This window comes from Accipiter gentilis, chromosome 31 (assembly GCF_929443795.1).
Source record: "Accipiter gentilis chromosome 31, bAccGen1.1, whole genome shotgun sequence".
Lineage (NCBI taxonomy): Eukaryota > Metazoa > Chordata > Aves > Accipitriformes > Accipitridae > Astur > Astur gentilis.
The window spans coordinates 11,031,969-11,057,201 of NC_064910.1; the positions used below are offsets into that span (position 1 = coordinate 11,031,969).

At 39.7% G+C, this 25,233-nt stretch overlaps 1 protein-coding gene across 2 annotated transcripts in view; it reads left to right on the forward strand.

Moving 5' to 3' along the window:
- Positions 1-25,233, forward strand: part of JADE3 (jade family PHD finger 3) — a 67,161-nt gene that overhangs the window by 26,057 nt on the left and 15,871 nt on the right. For both annotated transcript variants that reach the window (XM_049834387.1, XM_049834388.1), the window contains exons 2-6: positions 7,572-7,631; positions 8,752-8,834; positions 18,982-19,139; positions 21,011-21,201; positions 23,436-23,647. In XM_049834387.1, coding sequence (XP_049690344.1) covers positions 7,583-7,631; positions 8,752-8,834; positions 18,982-19,139; positions 21,011-21,201; positions 23,436-23,647 — 693 coding nt within the window. In that variant the 5' untranslated portion in view covers positions 7,572-7,582. The remainder of the gene's footprint in view (positions 1-7,571; positions 7,632-8,751; positions 8,835-18,981; positions 19,140-21,010; positions 21,202-23,435; positions 23,648-25,233) is intronic.

The following is a 25,233-nucleotide window of genomic DNA, read 5'->3' on the forward strand; positions in this document are numbered from 1 at the left end:
TTCAAAGATGAAAATAAGGCTGCTCGGTCACTGCCGGGTGTCGAGGAAGCACAGGGAAAAGAGCACAATTTAATTTCTTTCCAGCCACTCAGAGAGTTTCTGTTGAGGTAATGGTGGCACTGCGTGTGTTACTGGTGACTTGCTCCTCTGAGAAAGATTTCTGATTTTTAACAAGCTGCTTGGCGTGAGGTGATTTAGCTGAAGGCCTCTGGTGGAAATCTTCCCACTCTGCCCTCGCGGTGGGTTGACGCACCGATAAAGCACTGGAAATTAAAAGCTGCATTTCTGTTTTCAAGGTAGGAAAGGTGGTTGTACTTGGGGTGCGCTGTATTTTATTGTATCGTCGAAGCATGTTATAAATGTGAAGTAGCATCACTTACCCCCTCTTTATGCTCACAGTGCAAAATGATGGGCATTAAGTGCTTTGCACTAGACCGAGTGATGAATCACCATTGTAGAAGGGCACATGAAATGATGTCAGGGTTCCCTTTTGGCCCATAATCCACAAATGAATGCGGGGGGTGGGGGATTATGTTTGGGGTATCTTCATCCTAGTTTTATGATCTATCAGCTGATTTCAGTCCAGAATTTAACTATTTCAGGGGATAAGTCGTGCTGGAAGATGATATATTGGACTTTCTGTCCCCCGTCCCCCCATTTTGAAACCCATGGTATCTTTGTGGCAGCTGCCAAATTTGCCTTATATAGGTGAGGTAACATATACATCTAGTTGCTATTTTGCACTTCGTACAGGCCCATGTTATTAGCCAGATTTCAGTAACATGCGGTTCCTTGCCTACTAAAATTTTTTATTTACCTAATGACAAAGGAATTGCCTGTTGCTGGTAGTGCCGCTTCTAAGACTTGGCACATTCCTCCTTTGCTGAATTACAGATTACTATGTCAACCAAGACTTTAGTATGAAATAGTAGCAAGGAAAGTTTCATTTTGTGGTAGGCCCAGTACAGCCTTCAGAGAATAATTCAAGATTTTATTTGGGGGGAGAGGGGAGGGTAGGATAGATGTGGTCACTCTGTTATGGGGTTCTTAAGCAGTGCAGGGGTATATTATTAATTTTTTAAATTTTTCTGGTTAGAATGAAATAAAGAAGCAATGTTACTTTTTTTGCTGAACTTCCTTTTCTGTGAATTGTTTAACCTTTCAAACCTTTTCAGTGCAGCAAATATTGCTAACCCAAGTTTCATGTGGGTGTTTTTTCCAGTTTATATAGCCTTTTTGTGAGATTGGATAGGATATTAAAAATAATAATAAAAAACCCAAACACAAGTGATCTCTCTTCCTCTAGTTATTTGAAAGGTTGTATTAACTCTACTCATATTTCGTAATTTCCCTGGCAGTTGACTGTGAAATTTGACCTATTTAAATGGTTTTACTGTACTACATTTCCTGGAGACCTTTCAAGATAATTTGCTTCCTAATCTAAATTTAACAGTTACATAAACCACATTTTGGAGACTTGGAAATTTCTACCTACTGCCTCTGCTTTTTTTTTTTTTTTTTTTTTTTTTTTTTAGACAAGCCATATTGTAAAAACGTAAGTACAGAATTTTAATCTAAGATTTGCATGTAGCTTGTCATTTGGTTTTCATACATAGCTGCTGTTTTTCTTTTTAATAAGATAAAGAAAGTAGGTTATTTTTTGTCCCACTTGAAAGTTTCCTTAGTGCTGTGGCCAATTCCATTTTTGTCAGTCTATTTTAAAATGTGAAGAAATAAAATTTCACAGGTCTAGGATATGTTTGTGTTACAGTTCCTTGAATTTCTTGGTTGCCTTTTCCTTCTGTATAGGTCTTAACAGGTACTGCGGAGTGTGTGGATATGTTTAACCTTTCTCTGTAACAAACTGAAGCCAGGAAGGAAGGACTGTTACTCCTTGGAGATACTGTTTTGTTCAGAAATCTTGGCTGGATTTAAGGATTCATTTTGTACGCTTGTCACTGATGTCTTGCCTAAATATGCTGTGCGCATTCAGACTCTGAGATACCTTATCCTTCTTTCTCCTGACTCTGTAAGTGATGAACTATGCTGAGGAATGTGTCAGAACAAGATGATACACTTAATAGTTTATTTGGTAAATTTATTTGTTTACTCTGACACAAACTGAAAAGGGAAAAATGTTTATTGCTGTTGTATCTGCAGGTATTTGAAATGGGTTTTTGCTTTGAATAAGGCTCTGAAATTTTGTTAACCATCTGCTGTTTACATACGCTGCTTGACTGATTTTTTTGAGTAATGCACGGTAACTAGCTTTTCAGAAATGGGAAGTGCCGTAAGTCAGTGCCACATTGATTTTTTTTTTTTTTTTTTTTTTTCCTCAGGGAGAGGAGAGAATGGTGGTAGAAGCAAGTGGCTGTTTCTTGTTCTCTTTGGCAGCGCAGATATTTGTGAATAACCAAAAAGCAGCAAACATAATTTAGAAATCATTAATTACAAAACATCTCCTCTAGATTTTTGGAAATACCAGTGTATTTCAGTCAGATTCTTGCACGTGCTGGCTGATATGTGGATTACTCATAGCTTGGCATCCATGTTTAATTTCAGCCAGGTGAGTGCAGGGTGGCATTTTCCTGTCTTTCATTGAAAGCGCAGTGATGTGCTGGATCCAGCGTTGGTTTTGGCTACAGGGCAAAATTCCCAATATGGGCAGCAGCAATCGGGAAGCTGGGGAAATGCTGTCAGCCTGACTGCTGCCAGTGGCTGAGGAGAGTGCATTTCCTGGGGTTATTTTTGGTTGAACACCCGAAGGGTTCAGGGCATCTTGATCTGCGTTTGGAGGTTTAGGTGGTGGCAGGGAATGCGGCCGATTTCTCTTTTTTTTTTAAGTTGTGTTTTTTGTCTTAAGCTGTTGTGAGCAGATCAGGGATATGCACGCAGCCATGGCCTGACAAGTCAGAAGTGCGACAGGTGTGCAATATGCTTCAAGTTTAGGAACTGCTCTGGTAATTGATACTAAAAATGATGCCAAAAAATGCTCCATTGCAATAATTGCCTGGAGAGTTGAGTATGTTTTTGCTTCTGACATAGTGATTTCTTAATGTCACTCCTGTCTTTTAATTTTTATTTAAAAGATCCCTGATGGTGAGCATCTTTGGAATTTAGATATGTTGTCATACAAGTGATTGATCAGCTATTAGTCCTTCTGTGGATTGGGGGGGGGGAGGGGAGGCAAAACCTGCTTTAGATCAAGGGATGTTATGTTCTTATTTTTAATGACCATTTTTAAGGTAATCTGTGCTTGACCATAAGGCTTGAGCAGATTTTGAATCCACAGCCAAAGCACCCCTATTTACCTTTTAAGGGAGTGAAAATGAGGGTTTTCTTGGGGCTTTTGGGGGGGGCGGAGCCACTTTCTTCTTTCACTCTGTGACAACACTGTTGAGTTGCTTTACTCTCCTTGTTTTTCTTAGCTTGTACATTGGGACTGCTAGAAAGTTTAAACTTTTCTAAACTGTTAAAACTAAGTTATCAAAATTCAAACAAAGTTCAACGTGCACATTTGCAAAACGCCTCGATGAAGATAAAGGGAGTGGAAGGAGGCTGATGGTTTTAGCTGCTTGCTGTATGGCATTTCCATCATGCTCCTAATGACGGCTCATCTTTTTTTACCTCTTTTTTTCTTTCTAAGTGGCGTCTATTTAAGACTGTTTTCTAAATTTCTTCTTGAACAAGTCTGTGGAAAAAAAGTATTTTTTATCTATTATAGAAATTTACTGAATTTTTCATATTGTGTGTAAAAATAATACTATTTACTTGATTCTCTTTTGGTCTTGCCACATGCCATTCATTATACTGATACTCTGAGGTAGGAGAAGGGCACTGGCAATCTCATGAATTTATTTCTCACCTTTTCAGTAAGTCATGATGCACACCTTGAAAAAAATTAATTGTGCTCCTTTATTCTAGGCTTCGTTGTCACCATAGTTTTCAGAGGTGAAGTTAGAAAAGGGGCAAAACTAGGTTATATAAGAGATTGTACCCATTTCTGTGGCATTTTTGGTTCTGCTTGTTTCATTTGTGTTTTTGATGTGCACGGATTGCACATTCTTTCTACATTTAGCCCTTTTAGGGATATATGTGTATGTGTTTATTTTATTTTAACTTCTTCACAGTTCTTTGCAAGTGATAAAACATAAATGTGATGGAAGAAGCAGGAATTGAGGCACAGAGCTGCTTGCAGCCTTGCTCTGGATTGTATCTCCTGGCTAGCAGTATTGTCTGAAGCTGAGGGACAAACCGGAGGGTGCCAGACTGCTTTGGGGGGAATTAGACTGAAGCTGGGAAAGGTTGACATTGGTTTCCATGTTGTGGGGTCTGGCTTTGCATCTCCTGTCTTTCTGAACTGAGCATCTGCCGATTCTTCCACATTCTGCAAAGGCAGGTGAAGGAGTGAGATGGGAGTTTTACCAGGAAATGAGTGTTACTTTGGGATCCCTCTGTAATGGCTAGGGGGTGGAAACATCATTGGTGAGCCTTTCTGATGAGCCCTCCTGCTTTGGGGTGGAAGTGAGCTGGAAGTTTTGTGGCTGTCCTAGTGTATGCAAGGGTACAGCAAAGGAGTCCCCTATTAAAAACAAAAGTGAAGCCCCCCTGCAGAGGTGGTCCTGTTGAATGATGCTGAGGCTGTTACTTCTGCATCATGTGGGGACATACAGTGAACTTGTAGCATGTTTGTCTCTTCAGTAATGTGTCTCAGCGCAGCACACCTGTGATTTGTTGTAGCTTTATGGGCTCTTATTCACTGTTGTGGTTAATATTGCTGCAAAAAAATCAGGCAGGAATCCAGTGTTGTTACTATTCATGGCTTTTACCTTGAGTGACCGCTTTTTCTGTTTGTCTGCTATGATGGAGGTGTAAATCTCTTGCCTGAGCTGCTACAAATTCACTTCTCAAATACAACTATTTAAATTTTTTGATTTATTTTATTTTTTAGTTTCAGTTTGGGTTTTTTCTCCTGTGCAGTTGTTGGCAGGGGTGTGCTTTCGGTGTGGAAGTTCTTGTTACGCTTGCTGTTTCTGTGTAAGCTGTCTTTGAAGTAGCCATCTCCTCTCTGCTTTCCCAGTTGCCCAAGCAGAAATCTAGGCTTCCTGGGTGTTCCCTCCTGCAGTTGTCTCTCTCAACCTAGTGTCTGACCCTGCATTAATTGAATGTTCATGTTGTGCACTGCAGATAGCTGTCTGTAGTACGGAGTGAAAGGGTTTATATTGCTGCATGTTTATATAGACTATAAGAGATGAGAATTGCCTGCCATAAGCTTTCAGCACCTTTTAACAACTGCTCAAAAATTCATCTGAACATAAAAGAAGCGAGCAGCAGGCACTTGCATTTCTTGCTAAGAAATGGAAGCGAGGATTACTGCTTGGCACACCTAGATGCGTCTTTTCATCGTCTCCCAAGTTCTTGTAACATGCCTGATGGTCTGTAAGCCAGGACTGTTTGGAATTGAAAACTGCCAGGCAGAGAAGGTGTTGCCATGGGCAGAACCTGCTGCTTTTTAGGGATGGGTTCTATGCTCCGGGCTGCTGGGTTTGGCTACTGGAGTATAAGCTCTCAAAATAGGTAGTACTGTTTTATTTGCTCTTCATTAAAGTCAATGCCTTTAAACTTCATGAGTTGGCAAGCTGAAAGTAGTCTTCTAGTCCTCCCCCCACTACCCAGCAGTTAACTTCAAGCCTGGTGCCCCCAAAACATGCACAAAGACAAGCCCTTTGGCCCAAGTGCCTTCTACCTGTCAAACAGCTTTTGCCTAAGATTCATAGAAGTTTCTTCATCTAAGTGGTGCCTGCACAAGCCACCTTATATTGCTAGCTGGAAGTGAAGTCCTGCAGTGTTTTGGGTATTTTGATTTTGCTTTTCTGTTGGACATTGGTCTTTGTATACTGTGTGGCTGCCTTGCGTCCCCAAGTTTGCTTAAGCTGTGAGAAGGTGAATTAATGTGAAATTAATTGTTATATAATGGGAGTTTATAGCTTGCTTAAGTGATACAAATGACACCTTTTGATGTCCCATCCTGTTGACCACTGTGTCCATCTGTCCTCCCCCCAGGTTAAATATCTGACTCAGAAGTTCTGTGTCTACCTGCTTGAAAACTGCAGGCATCACTTCCTTTTTCAACTTGCAGGAGTGTGGTCAATGTCTTTTTATAACAGATAAATCAAAAGGATTGTTTTAAACTTTGAGTGATCATTGCATTTAGATTCAGTAAATTCACTCTCTTAAATATAAAGGCTGCTGAAAATTTCCACTAAATTAAACACTTGTGCTGCAAACAATTCAATTGCAATCTCTTCAAAGCCTTTGGGCAGGCTTCTCTTATCTGGAAATCTTGTTTATCCCATGGTCTTTGGATAAGCTCAAGACCTGTTGTACAGTAACTAATGTGGAGGGTTTATCAAATGGTCTATTCAGCTGTGTTGCTTTTTTTAAGGGCATGCGGTTTTGTTTAAGAAATGAAGCTGCTTACATTTCAGGTGTGGCCAGGCTGGCACTTCTAATATTGCAGGCATTTCAGGTTCAGCTGTCTGTAACCTACTTGTGCCTATCTTCTGCTTTTTAAAAAAAAAAAAAAAAAAAAAAAATAAAATTTTGCAGAATCATTTTTTACTTTTCTCTAATGATTTGCTCATTCAACCCATTAGAAAGATAGAGGTGATTTTCATTTATTAATTGTAAATGGTTATTGGGGTTATTGGTTCTTAGTTAACAAAAGTAACATTGAATATTGTAGAATGGCAGTATTTTTAAAAATGTATATGGATTTCTGTGGGCACTTGTTTAGAGATACAGCTGATCACTTTTATGATCTATCTTTTATTAAGTAGTGGTGCAGAATTTTCTTCCTGTTCTCTGTATATGTTACATGTTAAAAAATCAATTTCAAAAAGCTCAATACTTCTTTTTTTTTTAATGGAACTGGAGCAGTGCCACAGAAGTATTTCTCAGTGATACCCTTGATCACATCTCAAACTTCTGAAAACCACGTTTCTTGTGTACTAAGTGGTGATCAGATGATTTAACTTAAATGGCATCAGTCACCATTTTCTGTGATTGTCCCTATTTAAAATCTGCCTCTTGTTTTGCATGGATGCCTCTGGGGTTTTTTTGCCTTTTTTGAAGTGAGTTATACTTCTCAATCCTTGCCTTGCTGTGCATCCACCTTATTTCCTGGCCTCCACCCGTCTCTCAGCTAGCGACTGCCACCATGGCAACTCTTCCTCTGGCTGAACAGATGGGACATTGAGTCTCCTCCGAGAGCAGAGCACCGCTCACGCCCTGCCGGGAATCAGCTGGCGGGTTGCTCTCCTTTCTGCAAAATTTAAAGCAAGCTCTGCCCAGCAGAGGGATGCTGGTTTTGAGGGTGCTCAGTTTCACAAATAAGACTGTGGTCTAACAGTTGCTTGCAGAAATAAAACGTAGTGGCTGAACTGGGATTATTTCTGTGCCTGAAAGCTCTTCAGAGGAGCTTTGCCTTTAGAGCAAAGAGCTTGGCATCAGCCAGCAGCCAGTGATTTTCTGGTAGAATGGTTGCCATCAACTTTTTTTTTTCTCTTTAGGATGCGTCAGGATGAAACGCCACAGGCATCTAAGCACCAGTGACAGCTCAGACAATGAGAGTAAGTAATACCTACTAGTTTTTCTTTGGTCTATCACCCCCTTGTGGTTTCCTTCTGTGGTTTGAGGGCAAACTGTTTCACCTCTTATAATTAAAAAAAATGTTTCTTGCTTGATTTCTTCTTGCGTTCTGTGGTCTTCGGTGTTCTGAATCCTGTTAAGGGAGGGAAGTGAGGTGAAGGATCCTGTAAACCTGGGGGGGAGTTTTGAGTCTACTTAGAATATGAAGAGCAACTTGTATGTCTTTCCCTTTCAGAGTTGGGAAAAAGAAATCTGTAATTCAAGGGAAATTTTACTGTCCAGGTTCCTAATTTGCTACCCCCTTTTTTTTTTTTTTTAAGTCCTGTTGTCTCTTGTTGTGGAGAGCCTCGACTTTTACAATTTCTGGAGGTGGCAAGCTTTTTGAGCATTGGATATGTTAAGAGTTATATATAAGATAGAGCTATAACAAGTGTATTGATTGTTATGTTACCTTATACTGGTTCTTGATCTGTTCCACCTTGGTCTGTTATACAATTTAGTAAAGTTATATTTTAAATGTTCCTTGGCACAGATCTGCCTGAGCTTGCATCTTCCCATGATATGGAAGGGGTTTGTTTGTTTCTTATAAACCTGTGCCTAATAACTCTATACGTAGTGATATATTGTGATTTTCATTTCAAGTCATCAGTGTATCCTATACTGAAGTAACATTTTGCCCGGAAATGTCTAGACATCACACTACAATTTTTTGCATCTCTCACCCGCATGGTTTAGTATCACTGCTTTTTTGGGTATTTTAGCACTTACAAACTCTGTCCTTGGCTTTAGTCCTCCTTCCACTTTGTTAGAAAGGAAATGAAGGAAAGTGGTCTGCCTGCTTGTTTCTGTTTACTCATGCTTGTATTGGGCAGAGTGGAATGTACCCGTAAACTCAGTGTGCTGTGGTTTTGCAAAGAGTGGAACAGGAGGAGCTGTAATCAAGCCTACAGACTGCCTAAGAGTTTTTTGCCCACATCGTGTAAAAAAAATTATGATAATTCAAGAGATTGAAGTGCCTTGTGTTATGCTGAAAAATTAAATGAATTGAAATGAGCCATAATGGTTGTCTTTTCTTTTTTCCTTTTTTTTTTTTTTTAACAGGTCCTTCCACTTCCTTTTCTTCTTGTTCTAAATACAGGAGCAAGTCAAAAACACCAGCAAATGAACAAAAGAAACCTGCTGAGGTAAGAACCAAGGTTAAAGATTGGTCGCTGGTAGTTTTTTGTCATGTAGTTTTTCATGTTTCTAAGCCTTGAAATTCCGAGCTTTGAACTAGTGCCAGTGAGTCCTTTTGTCACCTGTCAAATTCTCCGTGAAACTGTGTTTTCCCCACTGCGCGACTATTATAGGAGCTCTGGTGTTTGATGTCCCAAAATGACTTATGGCATTTGCAGACAGTAACATGTAGTTCTTTCTTCCCTTGAAATTTTGTCTCATTTTGAAACTGAAAAAGCTGGGATGGTCTTACAATCCGAGAGCATGCCACAGAAAGAAGTGGTTCATGTGTATGTATGGGAAGGATACATTCTTTCTGCTTTAGGATAAAACAGTGGGACACTTAAGTGGACAGGATATGCATGAATAGTGCTTACTCATCTTCTACCACTTTCTCACTCTTGGCTTTTACCTTCAGCAAATCTTTTTTACTTTACTATCCCCACCTGTTTAGGACCTCAACACCTATCACCACTGTCACTGAGTCTGTATTGACCAATTGAATAAATTGGCATTTATGTACAATCCAGTGCTCAAATCCATCCTATCAGCCATTCCATTGGTAGGTGATTTTGGGGAGGATTTGTTGGCTGCCTTCTCCAGATTTGATGCTTGCTTTCTTAAGGGCTGAAGTCAGATAATAACTGCAAATGGGAGAAATGTTTCTTGTAGCTAATTCCCCTTACTTGCTATCACATTCCCTCCAAATGAGTCTTTAAACATGCTGGTATGACTGTTGATGCCAGAGTTTACTGAAAAAAAAGACTTATAAAACCTACTTTGCTTTTCTAGAATTTAAAGCTGAGAGTTATATCCCAGAAGAAATTTTGTATAATATATCAGCAGCTTTTTACCTGCTTGGATACTACTGTGATAGGTTGTGTAAACTACATAGATTGTGCTCATACATCAAAAGCTATTCAGCAAACATACTTTATTTTTCTTTTCTAAATGCTGCTAACTAGGTAAGTTTGGTTTGGTAAGAACAAGGTAAATGTTACAGAACATGTCCTTTCTTTGGAAGCTTAATTTTTTATCACAAGTTAGTTGGAGAAAACGCACTACTTCATTTCTAAAAGAAAATCTTGCGTGAGTGTTTCAATAAAAGCAAAATGGGCCAGAACTAGCTACATAATGTTTAATTTACAGCCACTAAGGTTAAGAAAAGCCTACTATGCTTTTTACCTTTAAAATGTTGGTCTGAGGATTATGGTTCTGTAAGATATTAATCTTAAAACATTATGGCTACTGAGGTCTTGTAATTGTTGCTGATGTTTGCCTAGGCAGTAGCTTTGTTACTAGCCAAGCTGGGCAAATGGGAACTGAAACACATACACTGCCAGACTTGTTACTGTTTCAAATACACTTCAGTGCTTGTCCCTTACCAGTCCTTTCTTTCTGCCCGGCCATCCAGCTTTCTTCTTGTCTCTCTTCCTCTTAGGGGATTGTCCTATTACAGTTTTCTTTGCCTTTGCTCCATGCTGTCTTTATGTGCATATGTACATTATAAACAATAATGAAGGTGTTGTCCATGTATTACAGCATACAAGTGTTCTGTTTACATAACTTCTAGGAATTAAAATGAGCAGTATTTTCAGTTCCTTCTCTTGAGATCTTCACTGCTTCTGTCTGTTCCAAGGGAAAATCTTGAGCCCTTCAGTGCTTAAAAATACAAAACTTTGAAGAACAAAATCTGGAATGTACTCTTGGAATTAAAAAAGTGTATGTCATAACATCATCCTTCCAGTAATACTGGCATCATTTTGTCATCTTTCATTTAAGATCCCCCTCCTAGAAAAAAAGAAGAAGAAGAAAAAAAAAAAGAAATCTCAAACCTTAGAATGTCCTCTTCTGGAGGAGTGTCCCAAGTACAATATTTAAAAGAACTAAAAAAAAAATTCCTCTAAGAAAAGGAGTAGAAGGGAAGGTGACAGTAGTAATCTCTACTGCTTGTACATAAGACTCTTGGCTATCCTTCCAGTTTTTCCTTTTCTTCTGCTAGAAGCAAGCACTCCTTCCAAACCCTTGAAAAGCATATGCTGGAGAGTGTATTACATGAAATGTTGTTGTCAGCAGAGCATTGAAATGGATTATTTATGCACCAAGTGGTGACAAGGTTGTAAAGCAAAGACTGGAAAGAGACCCCACCACACACCCTTCCAAAAATCGTGTTGTAATTCCACAAGTTTTTGTAGTAATAGTTGTCTAATCTCTCTTAGATGGAAATTTAAAATTTCAGGCTGACAGCATCCCTTTAGCAAGGGCTCTCTTTAACAAGTTGGCATTGCTCTCCTTTCATTCACCTCTGCTTGCCAGGCAGCAGGCTGTTTCTTGAGTTACGGATGCAGAAAATCTAAAAGGTCAAATCTATAAATAGCTGTTTGGGAATATTTTTGCTCGTGGTCTTCATACATTAATTTTTCTTCCATGCCAGGAAGCCTGGCTTTCTCAATTAAATTGCATGTAAATACATAGGCTTTTTTCCACTTTCTCAACCATCTCTAGCACAAGCCAAGTACCTGGATTCTCTCTCCAAATAAAAGCTTAGTTTTGGTATTGTGACCAACAAGCAAGTTAGTATCTGTCAGTTGCTTCACGGGACTTTTCTGTATGTGCCATAGTCCTTTGTGGTCGCCTATAAAAAATGATCAGTGGCTGCAGTTGAGGACTTCTTTGCCTTGAATGCCTCCCAGCTGCTTCAAAATCGAGGCGGTGCGGGGATGGCCTCGGTAGAGCAAGGTTGTCTGGTGTTAACTGCAGGGCAAAGGGGTGCAGTGTTAGAGTGCAAATGTCAAAGCCCGTTACCAGAGTCTGAATTACCCAGGGGTTTACATCAATGGAGAAGGGATGTTACTGGGTCAGACCTGGGGTCCGCTTACTCCATTCTCCTCTTTGGAGAAGAAGGTGAGAACAAGGCAAGCCTGTAACGATGCTTCTTCAGACCATGGTGTTTCTCTGTGTAATTTCAAAGGCAAGACTGTGACTCTTTCTTGGTGCTCCCCTTCCGGATTACAATCTATCACAAACTACTGAAATGGTGACTTAAAAATTCTGCTATCTGGTTAACTTTAGCATTTATTTTGAATAAGTGAATTGTGTTAAGATCACAGGCATGCTAGTAGTATAAGTCCTAACAGTTTTTCAGACCTTTATGATGATGTTGGCCACATGCCATTTGTGGTGTTGCCCCTCACAGATTTAAATGTAGACGGGAGGGGCTCGTGGGGCTAGGCAGTAGGCTGTGTGGGAGTAGCAGGGCAGGAGGCATTTGGATGTCTGGCTCAGCATGAAGTCTGTACTTTGCAGTTTCCTGTCTCTGTGGAAGCTGCAGCAGAAAATGATGGCAGAGTAGTTGGAATCATTTTTGCAGGGAAAACTATTAGCTGGACCGTCCTGAATGACTGACCGTTTCTTTTCCCTTAGGCTAGCAGGGTCACAAAAGAGCCTAAGAGATCTTTATGATGCTCAAGCTCATATGTATTTGTTTCAGTCCTCTCTCCCTCTTGAAACTGTAAAGGAGTTAAGTCAGCATTGTGCTTTTTTTTTAACCCTTCCCATACAAGATGGCAGTATTTTACCTCTCTTTGCAAATAGGGTTTTGAATCTCATAGCAACAGTAGTTTTTAATCCCTCATTGCTGATAGCGACAGCTGTCTTATGTGAAATGTAGCTTGTCTTCTACAAGTAAATGGTCTGTTTTCATTACTTAGGTATGTGAAACTTTTTTTAGTGGTATTTAACTGCCACATAAATTTTAGGTCTTGATCCTGAGGAGCACCCTGTAAGACTAGACTCTTGGCAGAAAATGGATTATTTTTGCAGTTTGAAAGTGGTTGGTTTTGTTTTGTGAATGAATAGGCAGCATGATTAAATCGTATTGCTTTGCATGTGCTATTCGTAATAGAATAGGAGACTGTTACCTTTATGCGCATGCTTACCTTAGAAAATTCTGAATTAACTTGGACATCTGTACAGGCTTCTCAAGACCTCTGGCAAACATGCCTTATGCGTTTCAATGAGCTGCTTTTTAGTCTGCTTGGGTTAACCGATTAAAAAAAAAATTACAATACTTTTATGTAAGTCAGCGGTGCAACCTCATTGGTTATTTTTATAATCTTTATTTGCTTTGAGATGCTGTCTCAGACTATTTGAACTCTTTACCAAGAGGTGACCGGAGTACATAAGGCCATGAAAAACTTGCTTGTGAAAAGGCTGAGCTATTTTACCTTCAGAAGTGAATGAGCAGGCATTACAGTAAAGTATGAATGGTCTGGAAACAGGACACCTAGAGCTTCAGTCCTGCCTGTCCTTGCCATGGAAGAAATGGGGAGGAAGGGAGGGGGGGGGGGCAGCAGTGAATGAGGCCAAAAGTTAGGAAATCTGTAGCAATTAAAAGGATATCCTTTCCATGCATTATGTAATTAGGCTGTGAAGCTCATTGCTACAGGAAGTTGTTGAGACTGAGAATTGAACAAGATTATCATCTGTCCAATTCCTTTTTTAATGAGTTCAGATTTTTCTAAATATCTGTATAAATTAATACCATTTAAAAATTTGATTGTTAGGATTAATCCCCAAATCCAAAGTTTATGTCTGATTAACAACCAGAAGGAAACTTGATGTGTTTTTGCACATTCTTCTGGCTCATGAGATACTGTCAGACATGATGTTAGGTGGGGTTGATTTAGTATCTGATTTCCTGGCTTTTCCTATACATCTTGTAAAGGAGGCAATGAAGATTCATGGCTACTTATAAGAAAAGTACTATATTTCATTTGCTTGAGTCCTGGATAATCCATAAAAATAGTTTTAGGGAGTAGGGCTTCGAACATTAGGATTTACTGCAGTGCGTGTCCAAATTGTGTAGATGTCTGAGAACTACAAATTTAATGCTACACTTATTTCTGTCTGTCCCAGCTTTTTTAACATCTTAAGTTTTCAATCCAGTGAGTATACATGCCTGGAACTGTAGCTTTATTTCCATTTTAAAATTATGTTGCCTTTTATTTACTTTGCTACCTAAGAAACCCAACCAAACAAAAAACCCACCCTGTCGTGAGTCTCCAGACTCTTCTATAATAAAGTGCCTTAATTCAGAAACTTCATGCCCAGATTGCAATGTATTAATGAGAAAAATTCTACCTCTCCAGGATGAGCCCACCAAATTTTGTCCTTAATGCTTCATCCTCTGTAAATGGACAGTCTCTTGCACATACTGTGGAACATCTGTACAAAGATTAAACTATTTACAGATACTGTGTGGCTGTATTACACTTCTAGTAAGTCATATTACAATTTGGCTTTTGTTTTATTATTTATGAGGTGATTTTAGGTGTAAACTGCTGCTTTATAAGTGTGTTTAAATTTTGCTGAGGGTGTTCTACTTGAGAGCTATAATAGTAGAGTAAGCTTTAATGCTTAGAGGAATAAAAAAGTTACTAGATCCTTTCAACAGTGAATAAAAAAAGATGATTTGACCCCAAACATGATGAAAAACTCATATGTAATTTACTTCACAGAAAGTGTCTCTGTATTTTGAGTGTTTGGCACCTGGAATTTCAAAGTTGGCCTTCAAGATGGGTTGTGAAGGAGACCAAAAATCCAGGAAAATACTAGCTGTTTCAGCTTTCTCTGGTTAGAGAGGATATTGGCCCTCATTCCACGCTATTTTCTGTAAAAGATTTCTGAGGGTGTACTCTTGTGGAGGGGACAGGATGGAACATACAGTAGTTCCCTCCTACCTTTAAAAAATCATGGCTCTGTCTTTCTGTGGCAGTGGGTCTTCTGATTCCCTGAGTGGTGGGCATGAGCAATGGAAATGCATGTTACTGTGGCTCTGCTGGTCAGTCACAGGGGAAGCCTTAGGACTGAAGGAATTAGTTGCAATCCAGCAGAAATCCCACTTTGTGACAGCAGAGCAGTTAACCCATAATTTACTTACACCCTTGAGGTGTAGTTCCCAGATGCGGCCTAGGTGCTTGTGACAAGTGGCTTACCCTTGTTGGGGGTTTGTAAGCAAGTGGTCAGAGTACCTGAAAGCTCACAGTTTCTTTCCATTTTTAAGACGTGATGCAATCCATTTGTTTTCCCTCACACATGTATTTGGGTAAGACAAGGTGAATGAACAATGGCATGTCAGCTTCAGTAGTAGCTTGCAGAAGGGTATTGGAAAAGGTATGTGACTACTTTTTTTTCCTTTTTTTTTTGAAATGTGGTTTTAGGTTTGCAGTGGTCATGAACAAAAGGTGCATCACAGTCTGTGCAGATCTGATGTTCGAATTGTTCAGCGAAGGTGGGGTTTGTAGAAGGCTGTTGTATTGTCAAGACCCACTCTCTGTCTTTGATGCTAATATTTTACTGTAATTCTCTATAGCATTACTTGTATCCTCCCTGATATCTTTAGTGGATAAGGATACTTCACACAAAGTAGCATTCTTTGTTTCACAGGATTGATTTATACACAGAGTAAGCACAAGAGGGTCCTGTGAGGAAGATTATATATAGAATTTTCATAGACTGCTTCTAGAAGGAGTTCAGGTTAAAGTCAGAGACAGCTTTTGGTGAAGCATTTAGAAACGGATTCCAAGAAGTTAATTTTCCTTGAACATACTCTTCTAACGTAATTTCCAAATACAACTCAGAAATCTGAAAAACAAATAACATATATGCACCATATCTTTCCTTCCACAGCTCCATGATATCATTGTTGCTTGATATGTTAGTGCCATGGGGGAGCAGATCATCTTATTTCTGGAGAATTTTTGTAGAATTTAGCTTTTAAAGGCTTTAGAGATAGCAGTGCATCTCTGCAGAGGTGACTAGGAAGTTCTCATTGCCTCAGCAAATCCAGGCAGGCTTTTACTGCAGAGCAAAAAGCTAATCTTGACCAAAGAACAAGGTTTCCTCTTCTAGATTTAAGCCCCAGCTGTAAAGCATGATATAATTATTAGAGTTTCTCAACAAAATGTGTAAGATGATGATGATGGTGATGATGGTGACTTAAGCAAACATGTTTTTCATTGATGTCATTCAGCTGGACTATTTTCAGCTGAAACTAAAAATTCCTGGCAGCAAAATGAAGTGGCAAGTTCAGACCAAGTAGTCTTGCGTGGTAAGCAGGGCTAAAACTCATCTCTTCTTTCATGCTTTCAATTGATAAAAATATTTTTTTAAAAAATTCCACAGTTATGGAGTAACTTTGTGAATCCTTACAGCAGTGGGGTGTTTCCCATTTCTGTGTGTACCGACCTGGCTATGCTAGCTGCGGTCGGTTGTAGCTCAGCTCTGCAAGGTCCTTCTCAATCATGGTGAAGACATGCAGCGCTAGCTGAGCCTGCTCTTGAGGAATGATGTGTTGGGTTGAGGAATGATGTGTTGGGATGGGAATGCCTTATTAGCCTAGACCTGGCACGCTCATTTTTCAGGTCTTGGCATGTACGATATTACACATGATATTAAAATAAAGTTGAAGGGTTGTGGGTTTTGTATGGTAAGAAATAGAACTGCTTTTGGGTGACTGAACAATGACTGTTGCGCTTCACCGGCTAACTGTGGAAGTGAGGGTGGTCCTTGCCAAGAGGAGAGTATGTGCTGTGGAGTGGACTAGCTGTTACTTTATGGATACAGTTAGTAAAGGAGCTGCATTGTTTTTCAAGTAAGTGTCCAAAAAGAAACAACCATGAGGAAAAGCTGGCTATCTAAGTCCTAAAAGCATGTGTCTGCTCTTCACTGAGTTGGCTTAGGTCATAGCCTTGAGGCTGACTGCTGAAGTAAAATTTACTTGATTTGTCAGAAAACTCTCTTTGGGTCCCTTCAGTGTTTTGGTTTACTTCCACAGCAAAAGAAATATAGAGTGAGTGTTCTCATACATTGTCCTCTGAGAGTTGGAAGACCCTGCTTAGCCACACAGGAAGAAATGAAGAATGATGAGAGCTAGAGATTGTAATGATTCCAAGCGTCTGCAGGAAATACTCAATTTCGCTGTTATCATAAGTATGAATAGGCAATTCTTAGGAAGCCTTGGTTGAATTTTGGGGTTCCTCAAGGTTTCAACAGTTATGTTTATATTGGTTAAATCTTTGACCTTCAGTGGCACCTCTACTGTAAATTTTAGAAATTTGAAACTGAGAACTTGATATTGAGCCTGGTGATGGTGTGGCAAGTACTGTACAACAGTCAAAAAAAACAACAAAAAAAGTCCATGCTCCAGGGCATCTGTGCTCTAAAAATAGAAATGATACAGTTCACATATACAATGGATGTTCAAAAGATGAATTTGCTGTTAAGCAATGTAGTTATGATGAAGCCTTAAATAGCATTTTTCATCTAGTGTTTAAAAAATAGTGGGCTTGATATGAAGCACTCCTATGTTGTGTCAGTGGCTTAAAAGGTAGTTTGTGAAGCACTTACCTCAGATAAGGTTTGAGGAATATCTTTTCTGATAATTAAACCAGTCAACACACTTCTCATTTATTGGATTATTTTTTCCTTCTGGAGTTCTTTGGAATTGTGCCATGTTAGTGTTTCTCATAATCCTGGTTCTGTACCTGTAACACAGAAAATGAAAATGCCTTTTAAGTGGCATAAATCATTTTACATTTTATTTTTGGTGTGTACAGATACTGCTTGGAAAAAATGGATGCTTGCAGTCTTAATGCTTTCACTCTTGTCATTCAGATTTTAATACAGGCCTGTTAGGTACCTGAGGATTTTTATGCAGGAGACAGCAGTGAACTCTCTGGCCTGAACCAAAGCAGATAACACATCAGTAGTAAATAAGAGAGCCTTGAGTCTGTGATTTTGAGTTACCTTGGTCAACTTGCTCTCTTGGCAGCCCACACGAGGTGTGGTTGTAGGACATAATGAAGCAACACTGATGATGTAGGTCACCGGCAGCCTATTTCAATACCTGGTTTTAGCATAGAGCTTTTTTTAATAAAGTTTACTTGATGATTTCCAAGAACAGCTGAGAATTTTTGCAGCAGGCATAACCGGTCTGGTGCTGTCAAATTGAAAAGGGTACACAAAGATATTTGGCTCTGAGATACTTTATTACTCTTCTGGCTATAAAACGGAATTAGTAAGAAGAGAGTTCAACCTGCCACAGCTTATTGCAGGGATATTTTCTGTTCCATTTTATTGCCCTTTGAGGATTTGATTTCTCATTATGATAATACAGTTAATTAGTTGTGATGTCTCCCTAACACCAAGCCACAGTCACTGTTCTGCTTTTATGAATGTTAAACTGGTGCAGTGTAGCAGTGGAGAAAAAAACCCACAAAGGATGCATATGCCCTTCATTTAAATTGTTTGCATCTGTATTTGACAGACATTGACATTAAGTAAGCTTTGAGATGACTGATAATCATGTTTGCATGCTCGTAAAAACTTAATCCTCTTGAGCCAAGAGTTGAATGGAGGTTTGTCACTGATGGGTTTGCTTTGTTTCACGATGGTGTGTTTCATGGTATAGGTTTGCTAAAGGATGCTGAGCCTGGATTGTGTCACTGTGCCTGCATCACTGGAGTTCAGGCACAGAGCAACACAGGTCTTGTGTTTCAGCAAAGACAGCTGTTTATCTTTGATCCTTGAGATCCTGACCAATAAAACTTCAAGCAGTTTTAATAAATGAACAAGTGCCTAAACATCAATTTTGCCATGGCAACTGTTCATAGCCCATGGTGAATATGATGGTTTAAAGTAGCTACACTGAGTAAAAGAAAAGGATATGCTACCTTGTATCTTAAGTTGGGGTAAAGCCTACAGACTGGCAAGTAAAAGAAGCTGTTTGAAAGTGATACGGTGAGGAGTCTTAAATCAGATGCAGGCCTCTTTTCCCCTCTCCCTGCTTGCCTGTAACAGCCTTCTTCCTTCTGATTAGCCTTTGGGCAGCAGTGTGGTTTTGAGTTAATGTAAACTTCTTGTCATACTGCACCTGATACACTGAGAGTTAATAACCAACGTAATTTCAAATTGACTTGCTTGTGTATTGGTACTCTTTAAAAAAAATTATCAAGGTATATGCATTGTTTCAGTGTAGATTAAGAAAAATACCTACTGCTTCCTTTAGCACAACACTCTTTCTCAAGCCACTCTTTTCCCTGGTGTTTCTTGCAGGTGTTCCGCAAGGATCTCATTAGTGCCATGAAACTACCAGATTCTCACCATGTCAACCCTGATGAATATTATATCTTTGCGGACACATGGAAACAAGAATGGGAGAAAGGGGTTCAAGTTCCAGCCAGTCCAGAAACTATTCCACAGCCTTCTCTCAGGTAATGGCGATCAGACGCAGATCATGTTTACAGAACGTCAACTTAGAGAAGATGGTCTCTCAAAAATAGGTTGTCTAAATGCAGTCAGCTTTTCTGTGTTATTTAAATCCCCAATGCAGCAGCCTTCAGGCATATTCTTAACACAAACAAGTACCAATTTGGAAAACATTTCTGTGACACTTCAGTCCAGATCTGGTTCTGTCTGTATACTGTTATAGTATCTACATTGTGAGTTTAAAAAGGGATCTTTTTTCCCCTGAGTCACACAATGCTATGGATTAAAAACTTTTCTTATTTGAGTATGGTGAGTTCAATAGATTAAAAATAAACCCAAATCTTATACATGTTACTTGAAAGGCTTCCCTGTAAAGTATGATGATATAGAGCAGTAGGCATGCAGTAGTCACTGATACCTGATGAAGTTACTCAATTGTTCATATAATTTAATTTTGGTTATTGTTGCTAAAGCTTTAACCCTTTCTGCCTTCTCTCACCACAAATAGCTGCTTAACATTACAGAATTTCAGTGGTCTCCATTTCAGGAGATAGATAAATAACCTTTCATTCTCTCACACTGTGTTTAGACTAGGAAAACATAACATAGTAGTCCTGCAACCCTTTGTGGTGGAAACAGAGTGTGTTTCAACATAGAAATGTTATTGCCACCGTGGTCTTCAAGATGAAGATAAATGAATTGTCCAGTGAAAGCGCTTATGCCAGCATAATTTAATTTCCACTGGGGCTATTGTCAGTACCAAGTTATTAAAAGTAAATATATTGCATCTCATGCCAGTAGTATTACATTAGAGGAAAAAAATTGCTATAGATTTGGCTGGACCAGAGAAAAGAAGAGCTCACAAGGGAACCAGGGGAAAAAATGAGCAAGGTGAAGGGGGAGGAAGAATGGCGGAAGAACATTGTTTGTGCTAATATTGACAACCCACATTGTCGAGTAAGAATTAGGTGGAATACTGCTTGACTGCTGCCTGCTCCTTCTTTACTCCTCTTGCCTTATTTCCCACAGCTTTTCTTTTCTCCTTATCCTGTGGAGGGTTAGCTCCAGAAAGCATGCAGAGCTGCTCACACATGGCACCATTCCATTCAGTATCTCCCTGGCTTCCTTTCAGATGCAGGGCCTTTTGCGTTGAATTCAGAGAAAGATTGACTTTAGCCAAGGTCAATCTTTCTGTTCCCATAGGCTAGTTTACTAATCAAATGCTGAGGTTTATCTCTCAAAATAATTGAAAGATTGAAAACACCAATATTTTTCTCCCTTGCTTCCTGAATGATTTTTAGCTGGTTTTTCCCCTTTACATTTTTGCTTGGCCTCAGAGTGATTCTTACATAACAAAATAATATATTTGTAACATGGATAAAGTGTCATTTACAAAATAAGGGTAGACTGTTTATCTCCAATGAAGAGCAGGCATTTCTCCTCCCCTCCCCATGCAGTAGAATAAATTAAGCTTTCCTGAAAAAGCTGGTATTTTCAAGAAATCAGTTGGCAAGATTTCCTTCTATCATTTAAGAAGAATATAGAACAAAGATTGTAGGGGGTTTTGTGCATAATACTTTATGTGGGCTTCAAAAACACTTGCATCATCACAGTAGTAGCATTTGTTAAATTGAAAATCATATGCACAGGCTTATATTTTAAAAAAGATTCTGTATACATAGCAAACCTTAGCACATTTTGTGTGAAGAAATGACATTTACAGAATCTTGTCTCCCTAGCCTGGCTACACCTACCGACTAGTTTAAAAACTGTGAAACACTAGGTTTCTTCACACTTAGAGCAAATATTTCATGACTTTCAAGGATGGGTCTTAAAAAGCTGTAACCCTCTATTTCTTTTTTTACTTTCACTCTAGGGTTGTAGCAGAAAAGGTGAAAGAAGTACTGTATACACGACCCAGGAAATATATCCACTGTTCCAGCCAAGAGCCCACAGAACCAGGTTACATTAACATTTTGGAACTGGCAGAATCTGTGTGTCGCTATGACTTGGATGACATGGACATCTTTTGGCTTCAGGAGCTAAATGAAGAGCTTACAGAAATGGGTAATTTCATAACACATTCTAATTCTAAAAGCAGCAGTTTCATTTCTGCTGTTTGAGTTGTAGTCTGCCATGTGAGATCTCTTAAAGATTGCTGAATGAGAATTGAATGGAAATGCTAAGGAAAACAGGAGGTAAAAATGCTTAAAATAATGGCTTGCTTGATCTGTTAATGTTTTCTGTTTTACCTGTTGTGCCTAAAAATTTCTTCACCTACATAATCACGTGCAACGTTCTGCAGGCTGAGGCAGGAAAGAAGAAGCCCACACCAGGTGGAATTAACTTTAGGACTTAAAAAGTTAAAGATTTTATGTAGGAAAAGCAGATGTTTCCATTTCTTAAACTTGAACATAATATTGCTACAAATTCAGAGTTCTGAGGAGCTTGCATGCTGGGTTCTTAACAGAGTAATTAAGTTTCACACATGTTAGCCCATTTAAAATCAGCTAAGTAAACTTTTTTTTTTCCATGCAAGTTGTGGGTATAGAGGGCTATGAGGGGGAGTGAGCTATGGAAAATAGTCTTGGAATTATCACTGGAATAACTGAGTTGTGGTGGAATAGCCTGTGTGACTGGCATTCTTCCATGCATGATTGCAGGTCCTTTAGGAAGGACAGGTGGGCAAGAGAGAGAGGTATTTAGCATCTCTTGGATTTGCTGTTCACAAACAAGGAAGAACCTGTAGGGATGCAATAATCGATGGTGGCATTGGCTGTAGTAGCTATGAAATAGTGGTAACTGAGATCCTGAGAGGACTGAGGAAAGGAAGTAGTCTTCTGGTCCTGGACTTCAGGAGAGTAAGTTTCTACTTATTCAGGTAACTGGGTAGGTGGGATCTGGGAGCCAGCTCTGAAGAGTGGAACTGCTGAAGAGAGCTAGCAGGATTTTAAGGACAGTCTCCTCCAAGCACAAGAAAGATCCATCCAGACATTCAGGAAAACAAGTTGATGTGTCAGGAGACTAGCTTGGTGAGGGAGGGAACTCGTGACTGAGCTCCAGTGCCAAAGGGTGTATGTAAGAGGTAGAAGCAAGGACAAGCTTTCCAGGCATAGAGGGATGCTGTTAGCAAAAGCTGTTAGCTTTTCTGGGGGACAGATCTCCATCCATGGAGATTTTCAAGATCTGACTAGACATATCTCTTGAGCAACAACCTTGTTTGGATTCACTGTTGACTCTGCTTGGAGCCAGGGACTGGGCTGCAGCCCTCTGAAGGTCCCTTTCCACCGAATGATTCTGTAATTCAGGGAGTGAGAAAATATCTGGGCATTGGAGAGAACAGTTTAGTAGCAGAAGGCACTTTGTATCAGCGGTTTTATCATCTGCAACAAGGAATCAAAATTAGTAGCTATATTCTTGTGCATAGTCCAGCAGTTAAGATGTTAGCCTCTGATATTAATGTTAAGTGAATATCCCAGCCTTTGAAGGTCTGAGTAAATAGTGAACTATGGGCAGCAGCATCATTTTTGACTGAGGATTTTTGAGAGGATGGAGTTCGGAGATTTCTTGTAGCTGTGAACATTGTATTGTTCTATGCAGCATGTGTCCTGAAGCTGCAAGCTGAGGACCACTCTTGCAGCAAATACTTTTTAGGTGGTTCTGCTTACACTAAGTTTGATTAGTGTAAGCGTATATCGCATGTGTAGTGTTCAAGTGAACACATAGTATGGATTGCCAACAATAATCTACCATTTTATTTTTAAAAAAACAACAAAACAATAAAAGCACTTTGCATAACCATCATGCTGATCACCTAAGTAGTGTACTGGATGGTGGCAACTTCTGTATCTTTATAAGATCTAAAGTGTTCTTGGTGAGTTTTATTTCATAGGAAGTTAGTCTTCAGAAGAACATTGTATGTAATTTTGGGTGTCAGTGTTTCTTAGTGATGGACGTGGAAGAAGGGTTGTATGGGAGCAGCTAGCAGTTAGAGCAACTGCTGTCTGTCTTTTATGCTGTAGTGTTTTCTTCAAGGTGCAGACAGTCTTGGGTTTTGTGTACAGCTTGAACTTTTACTCCAATAGTAGTTCTACTTGTATTTATAAAATAATGCTACAATTAGCCAGTGAGTGAAAAAGGGTTTCTGTTTTTGTTTTTATTTTTTATTTTTAGTATGCGTGATGGGAGGAAGATGCTGTGTCTACTGCTTTAGTTGCTAGAAGTTGTCCTTCTCTCTCCTGCATCTTGGACTCAGGCACCTGACTGTCCTCTTGATGCCCTTTCTCTATTCTGTGTTGCAGGATGTGGGCCCCTGGATGAAAACACAATGGAAAAGACAATTGAAGTGCTGGAACGGCATTGTCATGAGAACATGAATCATGCTATTGAGACTGAAGAAGGGCTGGGTATTGAATATGATGAAGACGTCATCTGTGATGTGTGCCGGTCCCCTGACAGTGAAGATGGGAATGACATGGTGTTTTGTGACAAGTGTAATATCTGTGTCCATCAGGTTAGTGCCTGCAGAAACATTGACACTGTCCTGTGATCTTAGTTAACTTTGGCAAGTGTGGAATTTGAACTGATATTAAATGTTAGAGGGCTTTGTGGTTTTCCTAGGTGTGAAGGGTGGTGCAATACTAAGTTGAATTTTTGTGCCCTGACAGTTACAGTAGATAAGTGACCTAGCATGGTAAATATGTGGACATCTACATTCTAATAGGAGCACAAAGTGTGTTCTTGGGACTTTCAAGTACTTGCTCTGTGACAGTAAACAATTTTTCTCCTATTAAACCTGCTTTTGAAGATACACAGGGCAGGAGGTGCTGGCTTGCCTATTTTTGAAGAATTTAAAGATAATTTGTTTCAGAGCTGGGGTTTTTCCTCCTTGACTGACTAGTTAATTGGCCAGACACAGGCTGTCCAAATCTAACCATCTGAAACCACATGTAGGTACTTTAACTGGCTGATCTTTTTTAGAAGGCGTAAGCACCTGCAATAACCATACTGTCAGTCTGAATGTTGCTCACGTTTATAGGGTTTCAGATGTAGCCAAGACTTGACACCAACTGAGCTCAGGGTAGTCAGGCAGAGGTATCCTTATAATCAAAACAGGGATGTGAATCCTGTGGTTTCTGTGTGTCCTGTTCTGGCAGGGGTTTTTGCTGTAAATTGAAAAGAGACTAAGAAGGTTTTTTTAACAATTTATTTTTGTACTGACTGCAAGCAATACTCAGAAAACATATCTGGCTGAAAAAGGACCTGTCATCTCCCTGCTTGCAGTGGGCTGGCTTCCAGCCTGGCTGCTTTCCTCATCTGATTCACCATGTGAAGCAGCCATGTGAGCCCAAGTGCCAGTAATGTGGCCAGTGACAGGAACACAGCCAGCAGCTGTGCCATCTACTTCAGCCCCTGCTTGTGCCTGTTCAAAAGTAATGATGAATTTGCAGTCGGAGGCTTGTGGTTGCCTGCTGACAGCTGAGCTTGAGCTGATGGCCTGCTGCCTCCTTCCTTCTGACCCTTCCCCATGCCAGACCTGCCTGAAACAAACCGGGGAGCATGTCTAGGCTAGAGCTGATCCTAACAACAACAAAAAATCATTCTGTTTTTAATCTGTGTTGGCCCTGGTTCACCACATAGCCTCGGGTCTGTTTGTCATCACACAGTTTGGAGGTGGAGGGGAGGAAGATTGCGGGAGATTTCCTCCTTCATGGTGCCCTCTGTGCCAGCTCAAACACATTGTGAAATTACTGGTTTACTAGTCTAGGCCTTCTCCACTCATTAGTTGGATTAAATCAGAAAATAGTTTCAGTCCATTTCCAACCACCTAAGTGTGATCTTGGGTGTAATGCTGCTTCTGCATTAGCAATAGAAAGAATGCTGGTGGGAATGTGCCACATAAGGCGGGGGGGGGCGGGGGGGAGATGCTTGTAAAATTTAGATTACAGCTCCCCCTGTTGGGCTTTTACAACAGTCATCACATCAAAATAGCATTTACGTTGGTCAGTCTTGGTGTTTCCATAATGCAGGATTTAATTCAGGAAAGTCCTTGTCTCTGCAGGCCTGACATAAATGTGCAATGTTTTATGATATTGCTTC